The 14893-nt window shown below is 34.1% G+C and overlaps 1 protein-coding gene and 1 long non-coding RNA gene across 2 annotated transcripts; one reads left to right on the top strand and one right to left on the bottom strand.

Annotated features, from left to right (window-relative positions):
- Positions 1–788: 788 nt before the first annotated feature.
- Positions 789–11144, top strand: LOC117344342. Its single transcript, XM_033907079.1, has 10 exons — positions 789–947; positions 1429–1513; positions 2591–2767; positions 3146–3349; positions 7001–7282; positions 8423–8560; positions 9080–9468; positions 9973–10093; positions 10333–10412; positions 10850–11144. Exons 2-10 carry the CDS (start codon positions 1459–1461, stop codon positions 10952–10954), a joined length of 1551 nt encoding a protein of 516 aa, XP_033762970.1. The 5' UTR covers positions 789–947; positions 1429–1458; the 3' UTR covers positions 10955–11144.
- Positions 11145–12475: 1331 nt separating this feature from the next.
- On the bottom strand, positions 12476–13781 carry LOC117344343. The gene is made up of 2 exons (XR_004536150.1): positions 13552–13781; positions 12476–13045 (listed from the first exon to the last, which is right to left on the bottom strand). It is a non-coding gene; the product is annotated as an uncharacterized LOC117344343 (long non-coding RNA).
- Between the last annotated feature and the right edge of the window lie 1112 nt (positions 13782–14893).

Raw genomic sequence — 14893 nt, 5'->3', positions numbered from 1 at the left:
AATAGCTAGGTTTGCATAACAGGTGCCGTCGATGAAACAGAGGACGCATACCCTCTTGGAACACGTGGTCTTAATTTCCTTGTACTTTGTTAAGGGTCTCCATACATATAATTGGGGAAATATTGACCTCGTTTTATCGACTATGAGTTAGAATTAGGATGTCATTTCATTATTTTGTTGTTTTTAACTAACACTAGCATTGCATTATCGCGCTCTTTGTTACCATTGGACCACGTTAAAACATTCACTATATTGTAATGCATTTTGTAAGCACCTATTATATCAAATTATTCTCGTCACTACGCGCACCCTTAATGAAAAAGAGGCGATACTTTTTTGATATGACACGCAGATTTGCAGCTCGCATTGTTTTAATGTTAAGGTTCACATGGTGCTCACCGAACTGTGACGGTCGGCGTTTGGGCGATACTACAAGGCAGCAGTGTAGAGGGCGACACCACATCCGTCTTTAAGATGAATGTATAAAATCGGCCCTACAAAGATTGATAAGCTTGATGCAATATTCAATTAAATGTTTTTGTATTTATTTTAGAGTTTTATATATAATCTGTTTTTATATAATCAGATTGTGTAATGTTACATCTAATTTTGTCACAGTGTTTGAAACCTTTGGTGAAGGGAAAGAAAACATACTGGATATATAAATTAACTAATATACTTAATCAAGCTAGTTAAGCTTTGTTAAACTCAACATGAAGCCGTTTTAACTCATTAACTGTGTGTACATTCCTTCCCTTGTCTTTTACCTGTGAGGACCACGTCATATCAATAATCTTCACTCACTCCCCACCATAAAAATATCTCTCCATCTACTGTTGAGTAACGGCTGACCCGTTGGTTGGGTTATCATTACGTATGAGGACTAGCATTATAAAGGACAACTGAAGACGATCCGAAGCCACAGGTAACATCGCTCAGATAGGAAGGTGAGTGTTTGCATTCACTGTTGGATCAATTCGTCAATATCAAAACTGATTTTAATTGTTATATCATATCACAGTAGCATTTCAGAGATTATTTTTATGATCATTATCAATTGTGAAAATATTTCAACCTTAATTGACATCTTACTTATTCGTCAATTTGTTTATTTACAAATGTAAATTGCTTCTATTATAAGAGTTAAGATTTGTATACATATTTCTTTTTGCCTTTCTTTCTTTACTTATTTATCTATTTATTTATTTATCCCGTTACCTATTATGTAAAATTGAACATTTCAGGGAATTATAAATACTAAAAATGGTATAATGAACTAAATCATATTGTCTCAGAAAAGAACTCCCTGGTTTATTCATTGGGTATTTAATGAATTGCTGATTCCGTCAACAAATATTTGGATACATCTTATGTTGTCGACAACTGTGATGTGTACTTTGTAACCAACCCAATTTGCTCCAATTGTAGTATTATTGAAGATTGTGAACAAAACTGAAGATGTATTACGGACTAGCATTATTACTGGTCCTGCTGCCTGTGATTTACGGACAAGGTCAGTATAACATACATGTACTGGAATGAATCTATGATGTACTAATTTGTTACAGATTTGCTATTTCACGCGAATACTGGGTAACCTGTCACCGAAATCCGCTGTAACTTGTCAAATATGCATACTGCATTACGAAGTCGTGAAAACACTTCATTGTTATTGTGTTGGTTATAGAAATATGTACACCGACCATGAAGATTCCTTATATATAAAAGACACGATTTCATTAGTGCACCGGACGCTTTACTTAGATTAGAGTTTAACTGTTTTCCATTATGCATTATATATTAATATGTCTGTATTGTTTTTATTCATTTGTTCTTTGAAGGTAAGTCTGATTTGCATATATGTATATAGAGCATGTCTATCGCTTTATAATAAAGGTTGTCTCTTTTGCTTAATGTCGATAATTTTTAACAGGATTATACCAGATTGACATCAAATATATCAAACCATTTCTTTTAATTTACAATTATCAATTGTAATATTCTTATATATTCCAAGTCAACACAACAAAGCATATATTTTATAACGTCTATATATCATTGTAGACAATTGCCTTGGGCCTCTCGTGTTTAACATACGAAATGTGTGATTATATATGTGGTTATACATGTAGTTTTAATAAAATGTCAATCATACACATAAAGATCATTTGTTGTAGCTAATGCATGCGCTTAATAACCAGCCCCTAACTGAGTTATCATTGTGTGTACGTTTTATAAGCAAATATTCTCGGCTTTGTCTGGCATGTTTTACACCAAGTCTTCCCAATGACCCCATCCTCTACGAATTCAAATCGGTCACAAAACATGAACATAATCTTGTTCATCTGATACCTAAGTAGTCTGAATCTCTTGTATGTTTTGTCCAACTATCACTCATTATAAAGCATATTAGGCACGATTACAGACAAATGGACTAGTAATTAGTGTGTTCGTTAACTATTCAAAACCAGTTATGACACCACGCAATGTCTTTCTCTTACCAACAACATGTGAATTAATCTATAACAGTGTATTTAAAAAAAAAATAATTCAACATGCATCTTAGCATTTTTTAAATCTATATTTTCAGATATTTGTGCAGGATGTAAAGGTGCACATGTGTGCTTCGCTTCAGACGCGAGGGACTGCCGAATGTACAATATATGTCACAGTAAAAGGAAGCAGTCAATGCGTTGTCCATTCGGAACATTTTTCGATGATAATAATAACATATGCAATTACCCATCATACGTGAACTGTCAAAGTGGTAAGTATTTACGACTTCAGTAGCTATGTAGAACTAACACATGTCTTTCAGAATGACGTTTATGCTATTATATATATATATTAGATATTAGTTATTTAGTAAGTAAAACTTTGTGACATGCAATATATGTTTCAAAACTCCTATGGAAGAACAATTTCAGCGTATAAGACGGAATAATATGTTTACTAAAAATGTGATGCCTATGGCTGCAGGTTATGACACTAACTCTATAATATTATTGAAAGGTTGTGTACTGTATAGAATGATCATGTCCAGTATCTGTTTGGCTAGAATACCTTAATATCTGGTTCCTTGAGACATTTTGTTTTGTTCAGATCAATTCAATTGCTATTTACTAAAAGAATTTTCATGTACCAGATCCATGCAGTGTAAACTCTGCTGTGACGTCATATGCTGATGGGCACGGAAATTGCCGCCATTACTGGAAGTGTATTGAGGGATTATCGACAGCCTTCTGTTGTCCGTACGGGACCGGATATAACTCTGGCCTTCGTCAGTGCGTGCCAGACACAAACTGTAATTCTACATGTTCACTTTATGCTCAAGCTGATGGGCCACAAGGTAGGTTAGATACAAGCATTACATAATATTTCAACCCAACTGGTAACAAGCATTTCGATTGGTTAAACGTTTTATGTCATCACCCATTCCATCAAACGTGATTAGTTGCGTCGTTTGGTAGTAGGAATTGTGGAACCCTTTCTCTGTGTTTATACGGTAGGTGGAGCTATTTTATCTATCGTTTCTCGGTGTCATTAATTCCTGTCATGTAAAAAACGGAATTCAACTGTCATATCTCCAGCTGTGTTAACTATGACTGGTTTTTCGATATTTCACAGATGATACCTGTGACAAATGGTGATGTGCTTCCCCAGTAATAAATTTCACTTGTCAACTCCCGAAATGTCGCCCTTTTCTTTTATGTATTTAACGGTGTGTGAAATACATGTATAATCATTTTGTGCAGACGCTGGGCTACTCTAGAGAATAACATAATTCAGATGTTTTCTGTAGAATTAACCAAATTAGCGGTTATTGCTCCTCCCGGTCAAGACATTTCTTTTCACCTATTTTACTCAGTTCTTATATATCAACTCCCCAGACCCTTATATTACGAGAACTGAAAGTACGAAACAGCTATATGATGCAGTTTAATTCTGTTTCGGTTCCATTTTATCTCAGTGTCAATATGTTTTAATATGTACTAATATACCAGTGTGTCATCTGTCTCATACATACCTTACTATAAACACGAGTGAACCCGTAAACATGTCATACTGTTAGATTCAATTATCATGCCGTGGGTATGTTGGCTACATTTTGATAGCGTATCTGTTTGTTATTTAACCTCCAACCCACTTCCTATATAATATGTAGATCGGTACCGAAGGAGACCTCAGTGAAAGGAAAAAACAAATGAATCAGACAAGAAGACAATGATAGATCAGTCTTGAATTAATTTACCTTAAGAACGTGATATATAGGATAAATAATCTAACTAAATGAAGAATGCCAATATTCGATATTACAAAATAACACAGCAACAACGGTAGGTTTTTATTTTAATTTCAAATATTTTGCTTAAAACAACCAACTATTATAGGCCAAAGGAGTAGGGGAAATGTCAATTTCAAATAAGTGCAATATAATATGGCATCAAAGGTTAGTTATGGATGGTTAAATTAAAGGTATTGGTGTACGGAAGAACAAAATGGGAAATAGCTTCCATTGAAATCTATCAATTATGTAGGTATGTAAAGTATCGACATTTGTGAAGAATGTGAAACAAAAGAAAAAAATATTGGTATATTTATTAAATAGCTTTAATATTTTAGGAGAATAACAAAATGTCAATCGTTTTGAAGAGTACGAAATAAAAGAGAAAACAGTATACGAATGACTTTTTTTATGATGGAAGACGAGAAGACAAAACGTAGAGAAAAACATTTGCATAAAAAATCCGCTGGGAGTTTTCATAACAAATTACCGTCAAATCGGATTTCAATGTGGTAAATGGAAAGTACAGTTCTTATTGGTCAATGACCAAATCTATATCATGATACAAAACCAACAGTAATATAAGCAGTAGTTATATATGTTGTTCTCCCATGTAAAAATATGCTTACATACAATAAAATAAATAGTAGCTCCATCATACTCCTGTTAATTATAAATTTGCTAAATTATTAGCTGGAGGATTCAACCATCTGAAATTTGACTTTAATTTGAGAGCTTAAAGTGATTATATCTTCACTAAATATAGTTATAACGAACGAATACAAATGTGGCATGTGTTTAGTGACCAAATCAATTCATTTCATTCATAACATACTTAACTTTACATTTGGAATATATGACTATGAAATGTGATCCTTATGAATAATTAACATACGTATACGTAATTATCGAATACACATTATCAAAATGATATCCAATTAAGAAATAAAAAGTTAATTACTCATACGACAATTAATAAGGGACATAATTACCAAATATACACATTCAATTAAAAGGGTATGACTTCATAACCCAATCACATTTGACATCTGTATAGTCGGCGTGCTTTATCTTTCTTTTTTTTGCGACAAAGAATACTTTGACATTGTATCGGTGACTGCATTTGTACTGCAGGCGACAAAACAGACGATAATGAGGATGTATTAAGATGTATAATGCCGTTCTATGTCTAAGTTAATGAATAGAGGTCAATGTATTGAACCTATACATTTCTATCATATCGGGGTCAGACTTTTTGTAGACTAGTATAGGTGGGAATGTGGGGGAGTTTGACATATAGTCCATCAAACATGGCAGGAACATCGGTCTAGGTACTTCCACAGACATTTTAAATATTGCTGTCCGATTTTTAATAGCGTCGTTCCTAAATGTTATTCAAATTGGTTTGTACACTTATTCAATTATATAGAAAAATAGAACTGAAAAAGTGTTTATCTAATTGCCTGAAATAAACGAATATCTCCATAATTAACTTATGAAGGACCCCAGGTTAACAGGCTACATAACTTATTACCTCCCAGCTCTTACCTGACACTTTATCAACTACGCCGGTGTCGATGGCTTTGTGGAGAAATAATTAAGTAATTCAGAGATACATAACAAATAACCTACTTTAGATAATTTTTAATAATTTTAGTAATTCTATATAGTTACATTGTAACTTGCGTTAATGAGTGCCATTCCCTTTCTTTTTTTTTTTTTTTTTGATTATTTGATGAAAATTGTTCTGATGAAATTACGTTAGGTTTTATATAACACGTGTCCCAGTGAACCAATCGGTTGATAAAGAACTGAACTGGATCAATAATGCTTGTATTGAAACTGTTTTACTTCTCTTCTACCGACCATTGCAAAGGACAACACGCTTCATTATTAGATAATTATGTATTAAGATTTTAGAAAGTCTGCTTTGCTGGTATCTGTCCCCTCAATAGCGTTGTTCTTGATACCCTTCCTGATATGAGATATATTTTAATTAACAACATAATGACACACGCAATCAGCAGTAACGTACAATCATAAATCATCAACTCTTTATTTTGTCTCTTTGGTATAATATATTAAATCTATTAAAAACTGAAACTAGTAATTATTTTTTCTGCGAAATTTGAAAACCTTTTGAAGATAACTAGAGATCCAATGGAGGTATCTACATATTTTTTTTTTTATAAATCTTCCAAATGGCATAAAAAGTAGAGTTTTAAAATTGACTCTATAATGTCACAGATATACAGATAATTCGTCTCAATATTTTTTTTTCGTTAGAAAATGCTCTTGATTTCGTACTTTTTACTAAAATCACTAGAGTTTACGTAAATGGACACCGGGGTGGTTGATTTTTCGGTAACCGATGGAAATGGCGATGTGCTTTCAATACAAACAAACAAAAATCAGTCATCTCGAACCTAAGGGATCTGTTTTATCTTAAGTTATTTTGCAGATTTACATTCATATCATATGTGAAATGCACTTTTCTTGGCAAACACCCGTATCAGAAAGGGAAACATGGAATTACAAATAATTAGGACATTCTAATGTGTATAACGGCACATTCTACTTGTACTACCTATCTAAGACACTATTTGTATGCAGAATTATTTCTTTATTATAAAATAACAACTACCAAAAATCTGCACAGCACAAGATCGTGAAGTCTTTACTTTCATATCAATGGATAATACATTTAATTTCCAGATACCGGAAGAGTCCAAATTATATGTAGGAGCGAGAAAAGTACATTACGTTGTCCTTCCGGCGATGTGATCCGTGTAAAGGAGGCTATATATGGCGGGGCTGATCCTATTACGTGTAGGTTCGAGCAGGATACGTCATCTTGCAACAACGTGGACGCCACCAAGGTTGTGGGCCAGCTCTGCAACGGCAAACAAACGTGTGAAGTCCACATCCCCAGTATCATGTCGGACCATTGCCCACAGATCGCCAAGCAGGTCGAGGCTCGCTATGTGTGTGAAGCAGGTATATTAGTCTTTTAAAAACCTCAAATATCTAATAAATTTATTTACCGAAGTGATATATTAGTGAATGTCATCTCCTATATTTGAACATGTGCTTAAGGTTTTTTTCACTGTCTAATGGCCCTGTCACACTGTTGCGTATCGTACTACGTATGCCAGCGTATGAAAAATTATCACTCATATGCTGGTCATACGCTGACATTCTCTGTCAATACGCTTTCAATACGCTGGCCATACGCTACTCATACGCTACTCATAGGTTCAATACGGTAAGTATACGCACAATTCTGTATTTTCAAGGGCTTTTTGTGCGTATGAAAATTATATTATGAATTTTCATACGCAACTCATACGTTTCTCTCATACGCAACAGTGTGACAGGGCTTAACCTCCCTCTCCGATTACCACATGTTTGGTCATTGGCATCACTGACACACAAAATCTGCAGAATTCAGTTTTATTTTCATATTTTTCGGCATGAACTGTACATATCACAAAATTCATATTTAGATATGCTTTACATTTTACACGCCTGAAAGCGTTAAACTATCCAATTTTCTTTTTTATAAGAATTCGTGTACTTATTTATCTATTTTTATCTATTCTTTTTTCTTATTTATATTTTATTATCATGCTCTTATTTTTCTGTCGTTTTTACGAAACATTTCAGTCGACGTTTAATGCGTCATTAAATGCCTTTTGTTAGATGTAGCAGGATGATGTTATTCTGGAATATACCTTCATTGTTATTTATGTATAGAAAGGGGAAATGTTGGAACAACGTAGCAATTTTTGATGCCGACATTAAAAAAAGAAAGATTTTCTTAATAATTTTGATAAATCAGTTTCGAGTTTCGAAATTCTTAATTGCAAACATACGGAAATGTATTACGAAAGAATTTAAACAAAATTGAAAGTAGAACAGGAAACGTGATTCTCAAACGATCGGTGTGAGAACAATAATACCAACACTCATATATGATGCAATTCTAGCAAACATGAATGCTTCTTGAATACTTTCTCTTTTATAAAAATATGCATATCTATTTATCTGTATCATTTGTGTTCAGATGTATATATTGAAAATGTGTACATTTCATGCGTTGACTAACATATGTTTTTCATATTTATTTACATGAAGGGTGCAAGCTTCGACCAGTTGGAGTGAACAGGATATCGTTCTACAATCTTGCCAGCAAGGGGACCATAATGACTTGTGGGCCTGGTACCCGCTTTGACCAGGCTTCGTGTGGCTGTATTGGCACCGGCGAGGCACCTCGTATGTATAATTGGTTTACCTGCAAAAGCCGAATGAATACTATCTGAACGGGATATTTCTCTGCAGTTAAAACTTCTCTCAAGGCGAAACCAACCGATTTCCCTGACGTAAATGTAAATGTAATGCTGACAGATTATAATCATGTGAATTAAAACCTACATAGAATATACATTGTATTGTTTTATGCTAAGGTTGCAAAACACTGGTCGAGTTTTTTTCCTTATATAGTAATAATGCAAAAATGGCAAAAAAAGGCGTCATTCGTTTTCGGTAAAAGTGTTCTCTGCATAGCGATTACATATAAAATGACATTTTGGTATCTTTTTTTTTATATATTTTTCTTATGTTGACATTTTAGTAAAAAGGGACTGGCTAAGTTTATTGAAGAAATAATAGACTTGTCGGAATGGGGTTTTTTTTTGCTTCGGAAAGAAATGCAATACTTTCAGATAAACAAGTAAATGTTTGTTTCTATTAGTCACCAGTTGGCATATATAATCTTGTGGTATTCCTTTTCAGAATGTCGTCTTGAAGTACAGGTGCTTTTTGGAGAGGTCGGTCAGACGTTGGTTAAAAACATGGCTGATTCTGGTATACACATTGATGGTCATCAAGTTTTACAAGTGTCGGGATACGGTCGATTTCTAGGAAGCTCATGGATTCAGATTCCGTTTTACAATAACAACGACCGTATGTCCCGGATGTTTGGGTTCCAGTTACGAGTATACCCCTTGCCAGCAGACCCCAATAGTCCGACCAAACAAGTCCTTTTATCGAACTGCCAGTCCGACCAATTCATCGAGGATTCAGCTTCCCTTGAAGTATATTTAAATACTGCCGAAAAGAAGATCTATTTCCGTGCCGTCAACTTTCTTGGTGTGGCTAGTGTCATTTCTGTACCATATATTGTGAGTACTCCTAAAAGATACAATTTAGAAACATCTCCTAAAAGACACATTTTAGAAACATCTTCCTTAACATTCACCATGCAATGTTGAAAGGGTATGATGTTGTTTCTGTCATAGAGAAAATGCAGGGCAATTCTAATTTTCACGGTATGTTTAACTATCGTATAGCCGGTTATTTTCGTGGGGACAATATTTTCACTATTTCATGGGTCATTGGCGTTCTCGCAAACAGTTGATCCGTGAAACAAAAAAAAACAAGGTTCAAAAGTATCCGCGAAATAAACCGCACTGTTAAACAGTTTGTAAGTCTACATTAGGAGCATCATCCGCGAAAATTAAATATAGTCTTAAAGCCAGATCGCAAAGTTTTAATTCGTTTAAATCTAATTCTTACCTTTAAACAAATATCGCAAATTTTTTTTTTATCCGAGAAAATAACCGGCCATACGGTACACCAGACATCCTATTTCCGATCCTAACTCCAACTATTGTCTCTTTGAACAGGACGAGACCTGGAGTAATGTACTGTTCTTATTTAACGGACAATCCATGTTTGCCAAGCTGCAGTATGTTCAGCAAGACACTAAAAACCTGATGGAATCTACGGATAAGGCACCGTTCTCAGGTACTGTAGAAATGAATAAAAACTTTCTTATTGAAACATGTATCGAAAAACAGGTATAAATCATGTGTTTGAAACCTACATGCGCTTGCTTAGGCTATACGTTCATTTATCGTAGACATTGCAGTTTTAAAGTAACATTGTTTTTAGTTATACACTACATACACATATATAGAATTTACTTACTATTATAAGCATGCAGCTTTTTATAACAATTGCCATTGTGTTCGTATGTCGTATAGGTAAAATCAAAACCGGGTTAAGTCCCTTGAAGATCGGAGGCTGCAGGAATAACAATGGAGTGAAGGCTTACATTGATGAGGTTAGTTCTGATAATTAACTCTTTGGTAGATAATACTATAGTATCTACCTAACCAATACAGGCAAATGTGAATTATTTATTTATTTATTTATTTTACTGGTAATTGTTTGCCTGGACAACAAAACATTTGGCTATTTTATAAATTATCCTGTGTTTAGATATAATATTTACATCATTACATTCTCATTGTTATGGATCACATAGGAAAACAGCACTTTGGAATGTTTATACAGCATTTAACGGTGGTAGCGGATTAATTCTGAATAAACGGTGTAACGAAATGTCTTTTGTAAGTGTCGCCTTAATCATGACAAAAAAATGTTGAAAAATAAAAACAACATTTGATGAGGTTATTACATTCCTACAAACTTGAGAGAAATTAATAAAAACGTTATTAGATTAAATAGATAAATATTACTATTTATTGTGTTATTCAGATCCAAATGTCTTTCTGTAAGACCCGATTTCCTGATGCTTCCGCGGGAAATTCAGCGGCTCAAAATTCGCCACCAGCCACAACAGTTAATCCAGTTGTTCCCTAAAGAAGATACGCCTACACATGTTTCAACTTTGTCTTTATTTTTACCGTAGATATTTGTAATATATAGTCGTGTTTCTGTGGGTTTTACTTTGTATTTTCATTTTAATTTTATGTAAGTGTCATTGTATGACAGCACATCAGTTCATGGAAATTTTCAATAAATGTCGAAACGAATCCATATCAATATCAAAGCATTTTGTATGTTGTCATTACTATATTCATAATTGATAGGTTGTGACACGTCAATTTATCTGACCAAGGCACCATGCAGAGTAGATCTTATTGCGATACTGACTCGACAGTGACGTCATGATATACTAGTATAGATTACTTCTGGGATGAACTAAATGGAAAAAATCGCAATCGCCAGAACCCCCGGTTAGCAGCACTTGTTTAACACTGGAATACCATTCTTCAATACGAAGAGTGAGAATTCCGTAATGGAAGCGATGAAGTAAGGAATAACATGTTACAGCATTTCGAGATGGACACGTGGGCGTGCACACACATCCACACAGTATGATGGCTTGATCCTTTTTAATATTAATTAACAAATTAAAGGGTCTCAATAACCCAGAGCTTTTAGTAACGGGGCCTTTTGTTTTTGCCTACACCATATCCCCACCTGGACCCCGACCTCAATTCCGTCCCACCCCTATTAATTCACGGATACAGATATCTTATTAAATCTCACCTTTCATAACATTAAAACATTGATATACATGAATATGGAAAATCAATTAAATTTCATCACGAAAGCCACTCTAAAAGAGTTATGAGAGACTATAGATATTTAAGAAATAAGAAAAAGTTGTGTTAAGTAACATCAATAAAAACTATACATCAGTTTGAAAAATATCAGTCTCCAGAAAGTAAAACAAAACAATGGTACATTAAATTTCTTCGGCGATTTAGAATATCGCATAGGGCTTTGGCGCATAATTTAGCACAGTGACTGTTTGACAGAACATAATGCAGCTTCTGAACATTACTAAAATGATTAAAACTAGCGTCAATATTTACTGCTTTAATAAAAAAAAAAGTCTCGCGTATATCCTCACAATACGACAAATTGAGGTATTGAGCATTTAAGGGCATTTTGTTATTTGTTTTCATTTGGAAACGTGCCGAAAGTTTTCGGGAAAGAAATGACCGTAACACTTATCCGAAATCGAGTAGGTCAAATATATTTAACTGTGCAAATAGAGCTTTGATTTGTTATAGTGTAAATATGTTATACTTTGAAAATAAACAGTTTTAAATGTAGGTCACTCACGCTCTCAAAATGAGAAGTAGGGTTGAAAAAATATCGAACACTAAAACGAATCTATTTTGTAAAATTCCGGACATTTGAACCGTTGAAAATAGCAGCCGTCACAGTATAGGGACGTAAACATAAGATCTCTGACAGCATTTAGTTATTTAACTTGTTGTCTTAACATATTGTAATCATGGTGCGGCCTAGAGATTCCTACATGTACATATGTTCTGTTTGAATTATATCGGGAGTTATCAGACTCTATAAAAAATTGTAAAGTTTATTATCAATCATCATAAAATGTGGTTATTGCGTTTATTTTAAGTTAAATAAATTAACGCGTTATGGTTCTTTCGATCTCTCAACAGGAATTACTTAAATTGTTTTTATCCATGATTCACGGATTTGGTAAAATTGATTTATAGGATGAATAATCCTATATACAAATATGGTAAGTGAAACAGTCTAATAGTAGTATCAGAATCAGTTCTTGTTGCTGTATAACTTATTAATTAAATTACGCTCCTTTCCGGTTTTTTCTCAGCTCGAATCATTTTAATCGTTGTAGATATCCAACAAGCATAGCGACTAGGTCCGAGATCGCATCCTCGGAAAACGTTATTCCGTCCCCCACGACTTCACCACGCTGGACAATGTCTGTACTATTATCTACCGTTCCTGTCCTTGTCAAATGATCCAGTACACCAGATGTTCCCATATCTTCTACCAGGTTACCGCTTGGCATAGCATTGGTAGCCACGACCACCAAAACCAGACAGATTGTCTGAACTAGCATGGCTATGATATAACAATTTGAACCCAAGGCTGACAAAACTGAAACAGATCAACATGTATTTGAGTAATTTCTACTATATTGCGAACGAAAGGTGATTCTAGAATCGTCTATAAACGATATATAAACGTTTGGAATGAGATCTGTCAGTTTGGTAAATATGACTCGGAACAAATATTCCCCTTAAATACAAATAGCGATTGAAAAGTGTGTTTGCGAGTATTTTTGAACGTCTGCTTCATATGTCAAGCAGAGAGTTTTCACTCTTTGGTTGACATAGGTAACAGGCGTATTCGAATATGTACTTGCAAACGTACTTTTCAGTCACTGTTTCTGTTTAAGAGAAACATTGGTTATGAATTGGTGAAGAAACGCATTATCTATATCAATTACATATAGAATGTACTTTTATTTTTACAATAGGTGCAATTATTGCAGCTAACGACATTACGGAAATATTGAGTAAAGCCTCTATTTCACGAAAGAAATACAACTAAAAACAAATAATGAAATGAACACTTAGATATATTGTTGTAACCATACTTACAAAACCAATATCTTGTGATGACGTCACCAGTAGAAGTCTGCTTCAGACGTGAAAAGATAAGTTGTGTTTCTGTCTATTATTGAATTACAAATTTACATTATTATACAACACACTGTCGTTTGTCTTAGTCCAATAGCACGTTAAATTCAGCGTGAATGAATACCGGTGGCCAAGGCCTAGTATTAATAGTATAGCATGCCTCTGGCATTTTCTGTCGACAATGATATGATATGGAGGAATGTCATGCTCGCTTTGTATTGGCTGGTTAACTCTTTTACTGGACAAGGCTGGTCCAAATCAATTAAGGAAAGATTCCCACGTCATTTAATTAAACGTGACAGGAGAGGTGGGTTGCCCTCGAGACATTCTGAGCCAGTGTTAATGAGTAGTATTACCGATTCTGTTAATGCCATGTTCATTTAAATATGATAGGAACATTTATCTTCAAACATGTACTACAATATCACAATATAACACACCCAACTTCAGTTATATGAGTTATGAATGACATTACCTGATCTCTGACGTCATCATATAATGGTAAAGTTCAAAACAATCACCCAGTACTTAAGTGTGTTGATTCAGAAATTAATACGCAGGGATTTTTAGTTGAGTAAATTATAATTTTAGTAGAAATGATTTATCTTTCATTCATCGTCCCGTTTCGTGGTGCCGTGTTACCTTGACCTTAGCTAAATGTGCGACAAAAGCAATCAATGAGGTTATTTTCGAGTATTTATATCTGTTAGACTGTTAATACTATATATACCTACGCCAGGCAGTGGGCGTCTTTTTATTTCTCCCCACACACATGCACCACTTTTACCACCTCATACCAAATGAATGTTGTATGCAATATGTACACTATGACTTATTAGTCACCGGTTCCATTACCAAAGCAGGAAGTTACAGGGAAGAAACTTTAATAAAGATCACTTTAATAATTTATATCTTAATAAATGTAAATTCTGTAATATTTAATTAGTCATGTGATTTTCAAATTGTGGTTTGTCGTTGACGTTAGCACAACACAAGTGAAGAATCTAAAAAGCTCGTAATTCTGGAAACATATCGTTAAAGACGAAATACCGCAACAGCGTTTCTACCACAACAGGTGGGTGTTATTCAACTCGAAAGGCAGGACATAATCATTGCAACTATTAAATAATAAACTTTAGATCACGTGTTTAATTGCATTTTGATTGGCAAACACCTGAAGGCCGCTTCACGAGTTTTCGGAAATGATAACGCGCAAGAAGAAGTTCGCATTTTTTTTTTGGTCATGTATATATATTAATTTATTGCTTTGACAATAATAAACTTGCTTAAAGTTTTTATAATT

The sequence above is a fragment of the Pecten maximus genome, chromosome 15, assembly GCF_902652985.1.
Source record: "Pecten maximus chromosome 15, xPecMax1.1, whole genome shotgun sequence".
NCBI classification, from domain to species: domain Eukaryota; kingdom Metazoa; phylum Mollusca; class Bivalvia; order Pectinida; family Pectinidae; genus Pecten; species Pecten maximus.
This window is presented reverse-complemented; position numbering and strand designations above follow the sequence as displayed.